General features: G+C 42.2%; 1 protein-coding gene across 3 annotated transcripts in view; it reads right to left on the bottom strand.

The window, feature by feature from the left end:
* PLCL2 (phospholipase C like 2) overlaps nucleotides 1–16,215 on the bottom strand; it is a 99,549-nt gene extending 83,334 nt beyond the window's left edge. For 2 of the 3 annotated variants that reach the window (XR_011698320.1, XM_071561046.1), the window contains exons 1-2: nucleotides 15,937–16,215; nucleotides 14,738–15,274 (exon numbers count right to left, since the gene is read on the bottom strand). Coding sequence is in view for 2 of the 3 variants with exons in the window: in XM_071561046.1 (XP_071417147.1) it covers nucleotides 14,738–15,046 (309 nt within the window). In the remaining variant the exon portion in view is untranslated. Of the gene's footprint in view, nucleotides 1–14,737; nucleotides 15,275–15,565; nucleotides 15,577–15,936 lie in introns of those variants that run through there. The other variant, XM_071561047.1, reaches the window with a different exon arrangement.
* Between the last annotated feature and the right edge of the window lie 410 nt (nucleotides 16,216–16,625).

Here is a 16,625-nt window from a genome sequence, read left to right as displayed (position 1 = left end):
GAAACAAAGAGGTTTCAAGCAGCACAATCTCTGCCTCACCGAACTGCAGCTAATGGAACACACTGAATGACCACAGAGAAGAGAGTTCACCTGTACCATCTAAACATAGCTGGATGAGCTCGTTTCTTAGCAGTAGCGTCATGCAAGACAGAAGTTCAAAAGTTTTATGTTCTCTAAAGGGTTGCCTCTCTCCCTTTCCCCAATGCAGTGGGTGCTGAAATGGCAGTCTTGTTTGTTTTCCTACTGGAACAAGATCACTCCCTGGGATCACTATGACTTTTATTAAAAGCAGGGTAGAAACAAAATACATGACCCCAAAATTTTATTTTGTTTATACTAAAACACAAACCTCAAACTAAGAACCATCATTAAAGAACCATATTTCCAGAAGGAGGGTTGAGAAATACCACATTCATTTCCACCACTGTAATGTGTGAGAAAATGACTTGACAAGTCACAGAGGGATTTTGCTGCTGCTCAACAACTACCTCTCACAGTAAGATCTCCCAAGACACGTTACAGGAAGAAATTCACTGGTATTCCAGAAAGAAAAAAAAAAACACCACCACAAAATACTAGTAAAGTGTACCTTTCCCCAATGGTAGACTGTGCTGAAATCTTCTATGAGCTACCAAAGTTGTAGGTAAATGACTCAAAAATATTTTCCCTCATTCAGTCACATTATTCTTGCCATAAAACTCATTCTGACCTACAACCAATAACCTATTATTTTTTTCACCAGCTTTCAAAATCTGCCTTACTACTTAGCAACAAGGAACATATGCAACACCAACACTTCACACATCTCTTCCTGTTTGCTTTCATACAGAATTCTACATTTTCCAAGTAACTACTTTAAACACTGTGACTATGATGTATATCTCAGCTGTCTCTGAAATCATCCTATTTCCCCTTCATTACCAGCCCTGAAACCTGCTAGCATTCTCAAGCCTCTGGTTTCAGAAACCGTGGACTCAGATTTAAATTCCTGCCAAGTTGTTGGCCTGAAATAATACAGAACATTTTTTTATCCTTTCTAGTGTAACAAACAGAGAGCTTTGACATGAGGCCTCACTCTTTTTTTACGGAGTTTTGTCTGTCAACAGCATTTTAAGAATTTTTTAACTGCATAATCAGTTGATCAGATGAAGACCAATATGGTTTACATTGTCCTGAAAGGACTTCATGAAGTTTGTTACCAAAGTCTTCTAAGTAAGTAAAAAGAGGAAGATTCATACAACTGCATTAACAATGACACAGGATTTTTAAATCAGTGGACCAAGAGTTTGCTCTTTATTATATTTTTGAAAAATCCTGGAATAAAGAAATAAACACAAAAGTCCACCTGGCTCACAAAGTAGCCAACAGAAGTTTGCAGCAGAAGCCCATGACTTATTCCCATCAACCACTGCAAGCAGTGCAGATGAGGCATTTAAAATAAGAAAGGATTATAAGGCGTGCATTTCTAGAACACAGAATGGTATCCTAAATATGTTAAATAGTACAGAAAAAAGTAGCAAGTAGGTTTCACCACAATTCATTTTGACTCTTGCAAAATTCAGTGACATGGCAGCTAAAAGAAAGGTTCTGAACCAAACCGAAAAAAACCAATGTTGCTCTGCATTTCTGGTTTATATACTAAGTAATTTTATTTCCATTTATTTTATACAAAAACATTTGAAACATTTAACAGCTATGCTGTATTTTAACAGACGCATAGGAAAATTCTTATTTCTCCACCACCTCAGCAATAAGTACCATTTGATAGAGTACACTGAGCAGACTTCCATAAAACCTATTTGATAGTGGGCAATTAGGCACTAGGTTAAATCACCAGGTGATAGGCTCCCTTGGCAAAAGACGGTATCCCACAATGTAATTTTACTAAATTCAACAGAAAAAGTGAGAAAGACCTGAAATAAATTCAGTAATTCCATAAATTCACTTCAGAATATCTTCAATACATGCAGGGATTGTTTGCAGACTGTACCATAAATCTAAGCATTACAATTTTTTTTAAATAAAATTCATTAAAGATTCTTAGGTCTGTGGCAAGTGGTTAATTCTTGTAAATCATTTTAGTAGCCAAAGATTTAATCACCAGGCTTTTATCCTACTTACACCACCTCAAATGGTTATAATAAATTTCATATATTCACTAAGGACAGAGCCGGATTTGGGATTAGATGTAGGAACAAAAGAAATATTTTCTATGGCTGACCACACTGAAAGCATCTATTTGAGCAGTGATTTCCAGTTAATGTAAGAATTCATCAGCAATTACCAGAACAAAAAAGGGAAATTTTCTCCCAGCAAGGCACAAACTCCTAAACTACTACTCTGGGAGGTTAGGTTCAATATTTATGGACAGAAATATTAATTTCCACATGTAAAAAAATGAAAAATCCATGCCATGTTCTGTTATTGCTATTCCAACTGAATGTGACTTAGAAACAAAAGAAAAATAACACATAATCAGACATTTTAGAACAAGCAACAGAATTACCTGAAGCTTTGAAACTTAACTACATAAAGACACTGGATTTTGTCACAAAAGAATAATACAGGTGCATCTCAACACAGCAGCCCAACTGAGAAGCAATAGGCTAGTATGGATTACTTCCCTTCTCAGTAGCCAGAAAGTACTGAAGGGAAAGAAAACAAACCAATTTTCCTCCTCAAAGGAGAAAGACAGACAAGTGACAAAGTGTTCGAAGATTTCCTTCCAAGACAACGCTGTTGTATCAATCTTGCAGGACACAGAAACTTCTAGTTATTTTTGTTCTTCATTGCTTACTGTAACTATTTCATAATCTTCTTAATCCTCAGATGAATAATTTTCTGAGGTGAAGCATTAGATGTTATTCTGTTTTCAGGAAGCTAATCTGATTGCTATACTTTGTGTGAGTTTCCTAAAGACTAGAAATTACTTCTTGGCTCTTCTGGACTCTGACACAGCCATACTGAAGAACCTCACACATTATAAAAGCAAAAGAAATAAAAAATGGAATAAAATAATCCATTAACATGAGTGTTGGACAAGAACCTTAAAACTCAGAAATCTACAGCATCCAAAATACTATCAGATTTTATTTAGAAAACCAAGATCTTTCCTATTTAAAAGCTTATTATAAAATGAAATCACTTTTATTCGTACTGTATTTCTCAGCCATGAATAAGTGCATGCCATTTTATTCTGTGCAAATAAAGGTACTCTACCACAACTGGGAACTAGATGTGCTAATCAGCAATGTTGTGTCAACAGCACCATAAAAAGATTTTCTAACAAATTAAAAGACTTCTAACAGAACTTTCATCTCCTGCAAAGATGTTACTGGCAGCCACTTTCAGCAAAAGTATCATCACCAGCATAGCCATTTTTGCACAGTTCTTCAAAAAGAAGGTTTTAAATATTTAGCAAGAGGTTTTAGCAGCACTCTTCCACTGCCAATTAGCGACAGTGATAGCATTTAAATCTTTGATGATGACAACACTAAAAATAAATAAATTACAGTCCAACTTAGTATCACAATATTGCTAAAACTTAATTATGCCATAGTGTATTAACACATTTGACTGGCACACATTTAAAATACCACTTTAGTCCTGCACTGCAAAAAATTAATAAAATTGAGTGAAAAAATATACAAAGAGGTATCAGAGTGAAAAAATGCATAGAAAAACTTCAGTAAGGAGGAGCAACTAAATATATCAAGATATTTTAGCCCAGAAAAAAAAATTACAAAAAGCAAATGTGAGGAACACCTTTCAACTTACCTGTGGAAAAGCGAGTGTTCTAACACAAGAACTAGGGGATAGCAGGTGAACAAGTGGCTGCCAGGCAAAACAAGGCAAAAAAAAAAGAACTTCTTCACACAACTCACAGTTAAACCTCCAAGAATGTTACAGTGCTGAAAAGCTTTCAAAAGGCAAACTGGCCTTTGACAATTAATGGGGAGAAAAAAAACCCCTTAAGCATTAAACACAACGACTTCTTAGCTCCAGATCTTTTAAAGCTGGAAGCAGATGTCAGGAAAGGAGGCTTTTTCTATTCTTCCTGTTGGAGGCAACACAGTGAGCCAAATGGCCTGACCCTGGCAGCCATTCCTGAATTCACAAGGGCTGGCAGCTTTTGAAGACTGGGAGAAACAGATGCACCTACCCCAAGCTGTGCAGTCAGCCTTCATCATAGATAGGTTCAAGCCCCAAACCCTGTGGGACTTAAAGCCACTGTGAAGCATGACAGCCTTATATTGGAACCTGTATTCCCTTTTTGCCACTCCTTTCTGAGGATTCACAAGTAGATACAAACTATTGCAGTACTGCACAGAGCACACAGAGTTCTGCTCCAGTACTTTGCTGGGAATAGAAGGATCTCCACCAGCTGTTACAGAAGAAAAGCAGAATATGATCAGTCTGGTACAGATGAAGCAAAAAGGCCAAGCTGTGTGACGGATGGGGAGAGACCAGAGATGGAAGGAACAGGCAGGGGGACACAATAGGCAAGGTGACACAAACCTGAATCAGGCTGAGTAAGATAGTGGAACACTTATGAATTCTTCCACAGCATACTTCTAAATCTACAAAATACAAAAAGATAACACACAACTAAAAGCACTCAGTGTCTTCACACTACGCCACCGCTCAGGGTGGATTCCAGATCAGGCCAACCATTCACTGAAGAAGGGCCAGGCAGGAGGCACAAGGTACAGGTGATTTAGGATGAGGAACAAATAAACCTGAAAAGCAGCAAGCGCAAACAATGCTTCTGAAACTGATCACTGCAACTACTACAGCTGGGAAGAACACAGAGAACTTAAAGGAGAGCTGGGGCTAACAAACGAAGGAAGTACATCTAGTAAGCCATATAATGCTCTTGAGGGCCCTTCAGAAGCAAGAAAAACATAAAACTACATGGGCTCAAACTATTTAGTCTGCTCTAGCTTTCTCCACTATGTAGTAGTAACATGCCATGATTAAATACATTATTATTTCACATAAATATCAGTCTTGAAGTCTAGGACTTAACACTGGAAATGATTTTTGCAACAAACTGCTATCAGCGTATCTCAAAAAAAAAGAAATACTTATAGATCATTCTCTGTAAATGACAAAATAAGTTTCAGTTGATTCAAGACATTTCCTGAAGTGTTTTATTTCCAACTATTACTTTTTTCCTATATTTTGTAGCAAAAATGCATGTATTTGTAAACAAGTAAATATTGTAATGAATGTAAGACTTATTTCAGCAACTCAGAAACTAACTTTTCCTACAATACATACATGAAAGATATTCATTCTGCTTCTAATTTACTAAAGGAAAAAAATGGTAGAGTTTACAAAGCTGATCTCTTGCCTTTTTCTTTTTTGTGTGTTCCTATACCATTTACAGGAGTTAGCTAAAATCAATAAACAACACCCTGTCCTAAAAGCACCAACAACAGGAAGAAAATCTAAACAAAAGCTTTGACAGCAAAGTGAATTTCGGTGCTTTCACTCCAATACAAAGAACTAAGCAATTAATTTATATATTTTAAATGAGCCATCATTTACACTTTATTTTAAGGACTGCAGTTAGAGTTGACAGACAATGTCAAATACTGTTGTCACCGGGAAACAGGTAATGAAATACATAAACCATCCAGGATTTTCCATCGTAAGAGAAGCTTCAGGAAACAAAACCTTAGCAGACCATTCTGCTGCTGCAGAATTTCACAATCATTTTTCTCTTATCTTACACTAAAAGGGGCAGTAAGGATGGAGATATGTTCACATACATGGATGCTAATACATCAAAGCATATATAGAACTTCATTATGCTCTGCCTTTTTTTAGTGAAAGCAAAACAATAATGCCGGTAACAAGTAAGGAGAAAAAAGGTTCAGAAAATAGGGGGGGAAAGGTATAATCATAACTTAACCATAAAAAGATGTTGAAAATTCTGTGGAAGTGCTTTCTACCAAAAAAGCAGCAGGTCTTCTTCTTCTGCAATACTGATTATCTCACAGTTTAGAGGAAGCATCAAACCATTTTTACCAATTTTAGCAAAGGTATTAGGACAGTCATGACCCTAATACACATCATATCAATCATCGGCTATATATTTGTAAGGTACTTGTTTCTTATACCAAAATAAAACCCACAAATAAGTTTGTTCTATTGCATATTTTTTTACTGTGAATTTTGAAATCTAGCTTAATATCTTGTTACCTTTTCTTTTTCATTTTATAAAACTGTCAGCTGATATTCTGAAAAGGGGTTGGTTGGTTTGTTTATTTAAAGACACTTCCTGTCTGCCTACCGTTATTTCCAAAACATGAACGTTTGGTATCGGAAAAGATCCCTCAACAGGGTATACAATCGGAAGTACTCAGGGATATTGTATTAGTTATTCCAAAGGGTCAAATGACATTAAAAGAATCCCAGGAGAGGCAGAAATGAATCATAGATATTTCACTTTCCCAAGCCTGCACCACTGTGAACCTCAGTACTGCTGATTTCCAGTCACATGCTATATTGCATTACTCACTGTCTTGAACGCTGACCTTCTGAGAGGTCACGGTCTAGATGGGAACAGGTGAGGGAACTCAGGGATGTTCCTCTTCAGAAGCAAGGGACAGATGAGTCTATACAGACAGCTCTGGAAAAGAAACTAGTTGAGTACACATTAAAGATGTATTGCAGCCAAGAGGATGGGCAACATATCCTTCCAAAGGATTTTTTCATGCCTAATCTCCTAAAACAAGGAGAAGGAAGTACAGCAATGGCACTACTCGATGTTTAAAGGCATGCCAGATGTGAAAATCAACTGTAAAACAGTAACAATAGTCTTTATAAACACAGCTGCAAAACAGGGAAAGAGGTCATTTACTCTTCCTAAAGACAAATGAACCAGTACCTTTCAAAGACCCTTTTTTATGCCAATGCTGCAATCCTGTAATAATGTATAATTGTACTTATTTTAATCTATTTAGAAGGAACAATATTTTCTCATAAATTGTATTTCTGAACTAGATTTTGCAACATCATATTGCCCAATTGGTGAAGAGTACAAATAACCAGTTTTTAGTTTAACCATGCAGTAAAGAAATTGATCTTGTATTTCAAATCTATAATCCACATCAATTAAAAAAAAAAAAAGAAAAAATCACGTATCATATAGGATACATGAAAAGAGAGCATAGTTAAAACTGGATGTTTACCTGGAGGGGGAAGAGCTGCCTGCATGTTAGAAGATAAGTTAAACTTGGAAAGAACCTGAGAAACTGAAGATATAATCTGAAATAATTAGAATGCAGTTAGCAGGACAAGTACAAGCTTTTAAACCCTGTGCAGATGATTGCTTTTGCCTAGTGCAAACAGGAACAATCAGCCAACAGCCTGCATAGAAGGTTCATGAACAAAAGGTGATTAAAAGACAAAGAGCATCATACTGAAATTTATTAACAGTTGATCCTGTAGCAGAGCAGTGGAGCAGAGCAGACTGACCTCTTGAGGTCTCTTCCAGCCCTATTTTTAAACATTCTTCAGTACATATATGTTACTGATTTTTATCATATTTTCCGCTTCTCTGTGTACATTAAACATAAATTACTATATATCCTTCCTCTCCCAAAATCTACCTGCTAACCTGTTTATATTTAGATTTCTGAATTTTGAGTGCAAGTCCACATTTGTGTGCCAAGATAAATAATTCACAATCCATGTACTAGTATTATAATACCTGATTCAACTTAATTTGGCCCTTAAAGATTGACAATCGGCAAATGTTATTTAAGGGGTTTTCCTAATAGAGTCAGTGCAAACAATACAAAGGTTGATGGCAATATCACCCATGGATCAGCAAAGGCTACAAAACTACAAAATTAACTTGTCCTGTCAGTCTCTGTTTAATTTTTTTTAATCTTCCATGAATGCAATCAAATCATAGGAGCAATGTATTATTTGTGAGCCATGAGAAGACCACTGCTCTAATTCCTAGTTTAAAAATAGGCTAAACTAATAGTCATATCTTTCATAAAACCTGATAACAGGCATAAGTAAAAACACATCAAGTATTCATAATGCTATTAAATAATTTTTCACTGCTGAACAGAATGAACACATTCTGTGGATAGTCTAAGGTTTTGTAAGCAGAGGAGGTGAAGGAGTTACTATTTTTCACACTAGCCAAACTCTTTACTCAGTCAACAGAAATAGACAGATAAGCTCCTCCAGAAGAGAAGTCAGAGAAGCTAAATTCATCCAAATTAAGCTCCTGCTCCAAGTCAGCTTTTGGAAAAAATACTTTATCTTCACGAGCTATAGTACATAAGCTAACTAAATTACATACTGAACTTGGTGTCCTCATGTATACATTTCTACAAACACCTTGTTGTGGTTCTTTAAATTGTGTTCCATGTATTCAAATAAAACTACAGAAACTGCTACTGTAATTAAAAATATATACCAAATGCAATTCACACCATACCCACCGGGTGACCATGACACATCTCAATCCAGTGTCACTGTTAACAAGTAGTAAATTGCCTGATACATGTCTAATGTATATACATGACACTCTATGCAAATAGCTACAGTATACAACTTTTGTATCACAGAAGATAGGATTTAGGATTGTTATGGTGTTGAGTATTCTTTTAAAATATAGATTATAATTTTAAAAATTAGGAAGACAGCACACAATCAGTAGTAGAGGATGAAGGAAAAGGAATACAAACATGGATAGGTGCTGATAATCTTCTATAGTCTAGCTGAGAGTCCAACAAATCCCAGAGACAGCATCCTCTAAAAGACAGCTCCAGGATTCATGGAGCTGCAGTCAGCTATTCAGGTCTCTCACACTATCTGACAAACCAGAGAGATGATACAGATTTACAATAAATCAACAAAAAGAAACTAAAAAACAAGCAAAACCACATCCAGAAACAGCCTTTCAGAAAAACCTACACTGTCTAGTGGAACGGCTGTCTAAGATCAGATGTAGGGATAGCTCAACTATCACAGCCTTCTTTCCTAAATATATGTACTTTTTTTGTGCTGTCAGTGTTGGTGTCAGGTAGCACATGTGCTTTCGGCAAAATATCTGCTACTGTTGGAGCACTGAGGTCATTCTTCCAGGCAGACCTTGCCTAACTAGGAGGAATTCAGCTGATACTGTTGCAGTTTGTTTCCAGGAAAGGACATGAGGAAACAAAATACATGTCAGTTCTCTTCTTTCCTCTCTATGTCTGCTTTCTTTGAACTTAAGGAGCTTTAGCACCTTTGAGCCTATGGCTGCTCAGTCAAGTTTACTAGCAAATGTCTGGCACAGTGATGAGAAGTTACTTGGGCATAAATGCATGTATATATATGTGTGTGTGTGTGTGTGTATACACACACACACACATGACTGAAAAGCAGCTAATTTCATGTACTTTAAACTGATTCCAGCAATCTAATTCCTTTTTATCATTTTAGATGAAAGTCAAATATGTATGATCTATTCCTGGGCCTTCACAACTTGCAAACACACCATGGTGGTTAAGGTAATTCAGGACTGCAGAGAATCTAAATCTACTGAAAATGCTACTTTACAGTTTACCATGAACACAAAAGGCTTTATATTAAAGCCTTTAAAACAATCAATAGTGGTAGAAAACAGAGTAACATTTCTCATATTTCATCTTTCGTACACCCGATAAAAAAGGTACACATTATAAAATAGAGATCATAGAAGACTGAACAAGATAGCAACATATACTGGCTTTATAACAAGAAAAAAGAAGATCTTGATGCGTATGCTGTATGTCACAGAAAGACACAAGACATAAGCATGTTTAGTTTCAAAAGCAAAGCTGTGCTGAAAATTATACCCCTAGAGTATCTACCTGCTAAATTTGGCTCTCCTCACAAACTTTGAAACTTAGGAGTTGACAATGTTCAGCAAGTGCATGACTTGACAAAATGAAAGTTTGAGTTTGCACCCAGAATAACAAAGAGAGATACAAATTTGTTTAAGTTATCAGCCAAGAAATTTATTGACGCTGACATCAGTATTGGTATATGCAAAACAAACACCCTGGACTTTGCTTCCATACACATGTTAATAAAAACATTCCTGCTCACAGAATGCCAAAGCCACCTTTCTCTACATAGTTCTCTGCCTTGTCTTCCTAAATAACTGCAGTCTCCCCTAAGTGTCTCTCTTCTCATTTTATTACTACCACTTGTTTCCTAATAAAGACATTTATCCTTCTGGATCTCTTTCTGTCTAGGTCTATAACTTTGAGAAACTATGAGGCATTTACTGGACACCCCTGGAAGTAAAAAGCTCTGGGGAAACACACCCATACACCACAAGTCATTTGCTGCCTTAAAGATTCTCAAACGCCTACCACCTCAAAGTGCCTTGAAGAAAGGCATGGAGGAACCTCATACAAAAATGCAAGCTCACTGCCAACCGTCGGAGTAGCTAAGAAAAGTTCAGAGGATGCTTAAATCCACTTCGGACTGCAAGACGTAAATTGATTTTACAGATTATTATAGGAAATGTTGTAGGAAAGTACATTATAGGAAACCACAGTTAGTTGCACCAATGAAAACACTACGGAAAAACAAAACATTGACCCCCAAAACCACTATATACAAATAAGTGGTACATCAATTAGTTCACAAATCAGCTTCCTGAGAGCCTAAATCCCATGGATGCACAATGTATCGTCACTATCCCCTCTTGAAAAAATCAGACTCTCATAGAGAGAGGGGGTTAAAAAACAGAAAGGGAGAAAGTGTCTATAAACACAGGTATGTAGTCCCTAGCCCTCAAATTTGGTTCAGCAAAGGCAAGCAATTAAATAGGCTATGCCATTAAATTTCCTGCAAATGAAGAGTACCATCTTTAATCCTTTCAGTCTAAACACAGTTTATATATGAGAGTGAAAGGCCAAGTAAACTACCATGTATGAAGATTGCATTCGTTTTTCCAGTAACAGTGACCCTACCACCTGTCATCATCCTAGGTGACACTTCAACCTTGTACATCATCTTGCACCAAACAAAAACAAAAACCTTAGAATGATAAAGGCACACAAAACAAATAAAAATAGACAGAAAAAAAATTATGGAGCTACCAGGGAAAGAGATAGAATAAATACTGCAAGTAAGAAAGGGAAAATTGGCAGCAACTGCTCCTCTCATGAGTTATGAAAATAGACAACCAATGGAAGCACAGATTGAAACCAAAATAAAATACATATCTATGCTCCTGATTTTCATGCACTAACATGTGGTTCTAAAGAATTTAATCTCAACTGGAACTATTATTCAAATATCAGTTTTCTGTCTGCAACTCAAAAGCCTCCACAGTAACTGGCAGACACAACATTTAAAGTGCTACATTTTCCATAAAGGTGCATTTTACAGATCAACTAACAATGTCATGTTTTGCATGAATGTATGAAATCTACATCTGCATGGAAAAGACCTGTTTCTTGAAGTTACTCAGTATCCTTTTTAAGTGCAGTTTTACAGTAGTGATGTTATTAAAACACTTTCCAAAAAATATATTACGTTTTACTTTTTCCACTCTATTTACACACTTCTGCTCTGCAAGAGCAGGCAAGAAGCATCTTAAGGTTTACTACCTATGCCATAAGTTCCAAAAGGTTTCAAAGAGAAAACTAGGCACCAGCACAACTGGATTCAAACCACCTGTGAACTGCTGAACTAAGCAGGCAGAATAATACTCAGAATATATGAAGACGAGTAATTTTTCCCAGCAGTATTAAAACAGTCAGATCTAAAATAAACATGGATCACATAACTTTAAATGTATTGTTGGCACATTTTGCCACTAGTGATAATTATTCAAACAATAACGCAAAGTTTTAGTAATCAGTTCTTGGCCACTAAACAGAGTACTGTTCACACCTGCAAAATGGTATTCATCAGTAATAACAGCAGAAAGTTGAATAATTTTGTATTCCAAAGAGCTATCATTTCTGTAGAAACTAAGAACCTTGATTTGCATATCCATGAAACGTAATTGAAAACCTATTTCCTTATCTCATGCTTCTTGATCTTAATACATCACGAATCCCTAGCTACTGCGACCTTGCTTGGTCCCCAGAGAGGCAGAAGGTTGCTGTATAATTAAATTACACACTACAAAGTAATACAGTGGCATGATACACACTGCAAGCAACACTACTGCCTTTCTTGGGCTACCACAGAGGAAACAAAACAGTGCTAGTAATTCCCAAACCTGTGAAAAAATCACTGGCAAATCCAGCAAATATTAACTTGTTCCAATAACATGCTCAGTCGCCTCTTGTCTATTGTAATTTCTTTAACACACGCGCGCCACATGTACACACCCAGCATCAGTGCTCAAACAGGAAGGGTGGGTGCAGGCTGTCAAATGTGTTCCACTGCTCACTGCCCTTGCCCTTCCCTTGGTTTTTACAGCAAGGTCCAGGACACAGTAACACAACTTCTGATACACTACTAGTCTTGAAATGCCACACATTTTCTATCACCCACCCAACAGAAAAATAGAGGTAAAACAGGTAATGCGCAGACTGATTATGTGGAATGTCTGTTCTAACTGTGGTGAAGAGACCAGGGATGGATTGTGTGTGCAAATTGTCCCCATTTGTTTGGTGTTGTGATGGCGTTGTTTTGATTTTGGTGGGGAATTCTTTTGTTTGTTGATGTGACTGAAATTTGTGAAGACGGTGTGATAAATGTGGATTTTGATGGTCATTCTCAAATATGTAATTCAGAGAGGCAAGGGGTGGAATGTCTTGGGTTTCTGTGACAAGATTTTGGTAGCAGGGAGGCTACAAGGGTGACTTCTGTGAGAAGCTGCTAGAATCTTCCCCTTTGACCAACGCAGACAATGCCAGCCAGCTCCAAGCTGGCAAAGGCTGGCCCATCAGTGACTATGTCAGTGCCCTGGGATAACAGATTTAACAACGGTGGGGGGAAGCAATTGCAGCCAGAGAGGGGAGGGACAATATATGAGGGAAACAAGTCTGCAGACACCAAGGTCAGCGAAGAAGGAGTAGGAGGAGGTGCTCCAGATGCCAGAGCAGCGATTCCCCAGCAGTCCATGGTAAGACCATAGTGAAGCAGGCTGTACACCTGCAGCCCACGGAGATCCACAGTGGAGCAAATATCCACCTGCAGCCCATGGAGGACCCCACAGCAGAGAAGGCAGATGCCTGAAGAAGGGCTGTGACCCTGGGGGAATTTCACACTGGAGCAGGCTCCTGGCAGGACCTGTGGACCCACTGAAAATGAGGAGCCCACACCAGAGGAGGTGTGCTGGCAGGACTTGTGACCCCATGGTGGAACCACATGGGAGCAGTTCATGGAAAGCTTCACCCCGTGGGAAAGACTCACATTGGAGAAATTAATGCAGAACTGTCTCCCATGGGAGGAAGCCCATGCTGGAGTATGGGAAGAGTGTGAGGACTCCTCCCGAGAAGGAAGGAGCAGTAGAAACAACTGACCACAATTCCCACTGCCTGTCAGCCTGCACTGCTGGAGAGTGGCAGGGTGAAGGGAAGGTGTTTTTAAGATTTACTTTCATTTCTCATTATCCTACTCTGATTTGATTGGCAATAAATTAATTTTCCCACATCAGGTATATTTTGTCCGCAACAGCAATTGCTGAGGGAATCTCTCCCTGTCCTTATCTTGATGCGCAAGCCTTTTGTCCTATCTTCACTCCCCTGTCCAGCTGAGGGGGGTAGTGATAGAACAGCTTTAGTGGGTGTCTGGCATCCAGCCATGGTCAGCCCACCACAGCTGATTTTGTAGGTATATAAATATCTAAGAAGACAACACATCTAGCTTAATTTAGATCTAGCTGATCTTGATTAACCTCAGATTCTAAGTACTTGAAGTTGCGCTTCATTTTACAGCTACTACAGCTGTTACACTAATGGAGCAATTTCTCTATGTTCTCTGAACCTTCTCACTGGAGTTGGGAAAGGTAATCCAAAACAGCTTTCAGGAACCATAGCAGTAAGGAAAGAGAACAACTGCACTTGTGGAAATAATTGTAATAAAAAATCCCAACCCCATGCTTTTTATTCCCAAGCTACATTCTCCCATTGATTCTCCTCCTGCCTTTCAAGCTGAAACATTAGCATTCAGAATATGCAGAGCTAAGTATAAAGATGTTTCTATAGGTGAAGTACACCACAGCCTACTGTTAAACATGCTGTCACTTTCAACAAGAAGAATGTTCCCTATTCTACCTTCTCCCACCCCCAGCCCAATGAGATCCTGAATCTCTCATCACCTGCTGTGTGCCTGTCACACACACAAGTCAGTGGAACCACAAAACTGCTCTGCACAGGTGCATCCCAAATAACAAGCATACTGTGAATTCACATCTTTCCCTGCCAGGCTGGTGCCCATGTTGTCTTATCACAAGCCAGCTAGTTTCTCTCGCCATTTCTAAGAGGAGTTAGAGCCTTCTGCTTTGATAAACCTCAAAACATGATGCCCCCCCACCCCAGGCGTGGATGCATACAAAGCCATCCTCTCTCACTGTTGTCCATTTCTGACAAAGGAAAAATCAAGCCCCCCACCAGAGGGGGGAGGAAAAGAAGAGAAAGAAAAAAGTCGCCTGTCCTTTCATCTAGAGCCAAGGCTCTGTGAGCCAAATCTATCGCCCGCATCTTCCTGCCTCTGTCACAGAGAAACAGCTAAGACCCCGATGGGGAGGAGCAAGAGCTCTTACCTTAATTATACTGCTCCTCCGGGGGATGCCGGGTTTGCCTTCTCGTTGTTGACTAGTGGAAAATCCTTTCTCTTTGCTGCTGCTCTCTGGGCTTGCAGGAGGAGCTGAGCCCGGCTCCTCGCCGGCTCCCGGCTGGGCACAGTCCCCGTTGGAGACCCGGCTGCCCGCACTGTCAAAGCGGGATCTCCCGCCGCCGCCGCCTCCGCCTTCCCCATCTCCTGCCTTGAAGGCCACCTTCCCCTGGACCGGCCCTGGGGAGGAGGGCAGCCCCCCGCCGCCGGTGCCGCCACCATTGCCAAACTCCGCCATCAGCCTCCCTGGGTACGGCAGAAGCACCACCGCTGCCCCCCTCCCCTCCTCCCGCGGCCGCTCGGCGGTGGCTCTCCTTCCGCTTTCTCTCTATTTACGGTCGGGGGATTGCGAACCCAAGTCTCTCCCCTCCGCGCATTTGGCAGCCGAGGCCGCGTAGCTCCCGGAGGGATGGGGGACGGACGAAACGTGTCGGTGGCGGGTCGGCGTGCACCAGTCCCGCAGCACCTGGGAAAGCAAGAGGAGACAAAACGTGACAGGCTGCTCTCACTCGAGGCGGGGGAGCGTCGCACCGCGGCGCGCTGCCCTGCGCGCACACGCGTGGGAGGAGAGGGGTCCCCGCCGGGCGCCCCGCAGGGCACAGGCGCGACCCGCCGCGGGGGCACCGGGCCGGGGGGAGCGAGGCCGGCCCGCCCCGGCCCCGTGGGGCGAGGGAGGCTGGAGGAGACCAGAGGAACTGCGCTGTTGGGGCTGCTCAGCGAGGAAAGACGGGAGGCGTTGATGGCGGTATTTTCTCACCCGACCACAGCGACACCCACAATCGCTGAAGCAACGAAGCGGGAGCGAAAAGAGAACTTACAGAACAACACGCCCCAAACCCTCCGGCCCCGGCCCAGGGGGGAGCCCGCCCCGCGCACGGCGGGGACGATCCGCCGCAGCCCCTCTCCAGCCACGAGCGACGGCGAGAAGCGGCGGGACAGGAGCGCCGCCGCCCCGCGGGGCAGCCCACAGGCGCCCTCGGCAACTTTTCTGCCGTCCCTCCCGCTGCCCGCCGACATCCAGCCGCCCCTCGGGGGGCACAGTCCGGCCGGGGCAGCGGCAGCGCGGCCCCTGCGCCGCTCCCCCCGCACCGGCCCGCCCCTCCCGTACGCTGCGGACCCACCACCCACCTCGGCGGCGAGCGGAGCCCCCGGTGCCGCTGCTGCAGCACCCGCTGTTCCTTTCTCCCCTCCTCCCCGCTATGGTCGCCGCCTCTGCCCGGAGCCGGATACAGAGAGAAACTGATTCATGTGGCTGCTTCCCTCGCTCTCTGCCGCTGCTGCCGCCTTCCCCGGCCCAATTCTCGGCAACAGCGGGAAAACGCCGGCGGCACCCGGGGGAGAGGCAGCCCCGGCCGCCCCCGCGGGGAAACTCTCCGGGGAAGGCACAGCGAGCGATCCGGGCTCGCCCCCTCCCCTCCCCGCCAGTCAAAGGCCGGCCCCGCGCGGATTGGGCGGCCCCGCCGCCAGCACCCCCCTCCGGCAGCTCGGGGCGCTCCGCCCGAGGGCAGGACCCGCGCCCGCCCTGCCCTCGCTCCGCGCTCGCCGCCGGATTCCTCCGCACGCTCCCTCCCCTCTCCGCGCCTGTTGCCGGGCCCCAGGCTGACACAAAAGAGCCCGCTCGCCAGCCCCCCCGCGCTCGGCCGCATCCTCCGCTCCGCGCCCCTCCGCCCCGCACGGCAGCTCTGCCCGCACCTCCCGCGCCCCCACTCGCCCTGCCCACCCGCGGGGTCGCGGCCGCCGGGGTGCGCAGCAAGGGCGGAGGGCAGCGGCCCAGCCACCGTGCCCGCGCCCTGCCGGGAGCTGACAGCCCGATGAGA

This window comes from Pithys albifrons, chromosome 7, assembly GCF_047495875.1.
Source record: "Pithys albifrons albifrons isolate INPA30051 chromosome 7, PitAlb_v1, whole genome shotgun sequence".
NCBI classification, from domain to species: domain Eukaryota; kingdom Metazoa; phylum Chordata; class Aves; order Passeriformes; family Thamnophilidae; genus Pithys; species Pithys albifrons.
Note: the sequence above shows the minus strand (reverse complement) of the source record. Positions and strands in the feature narration are given on the sequence as shown.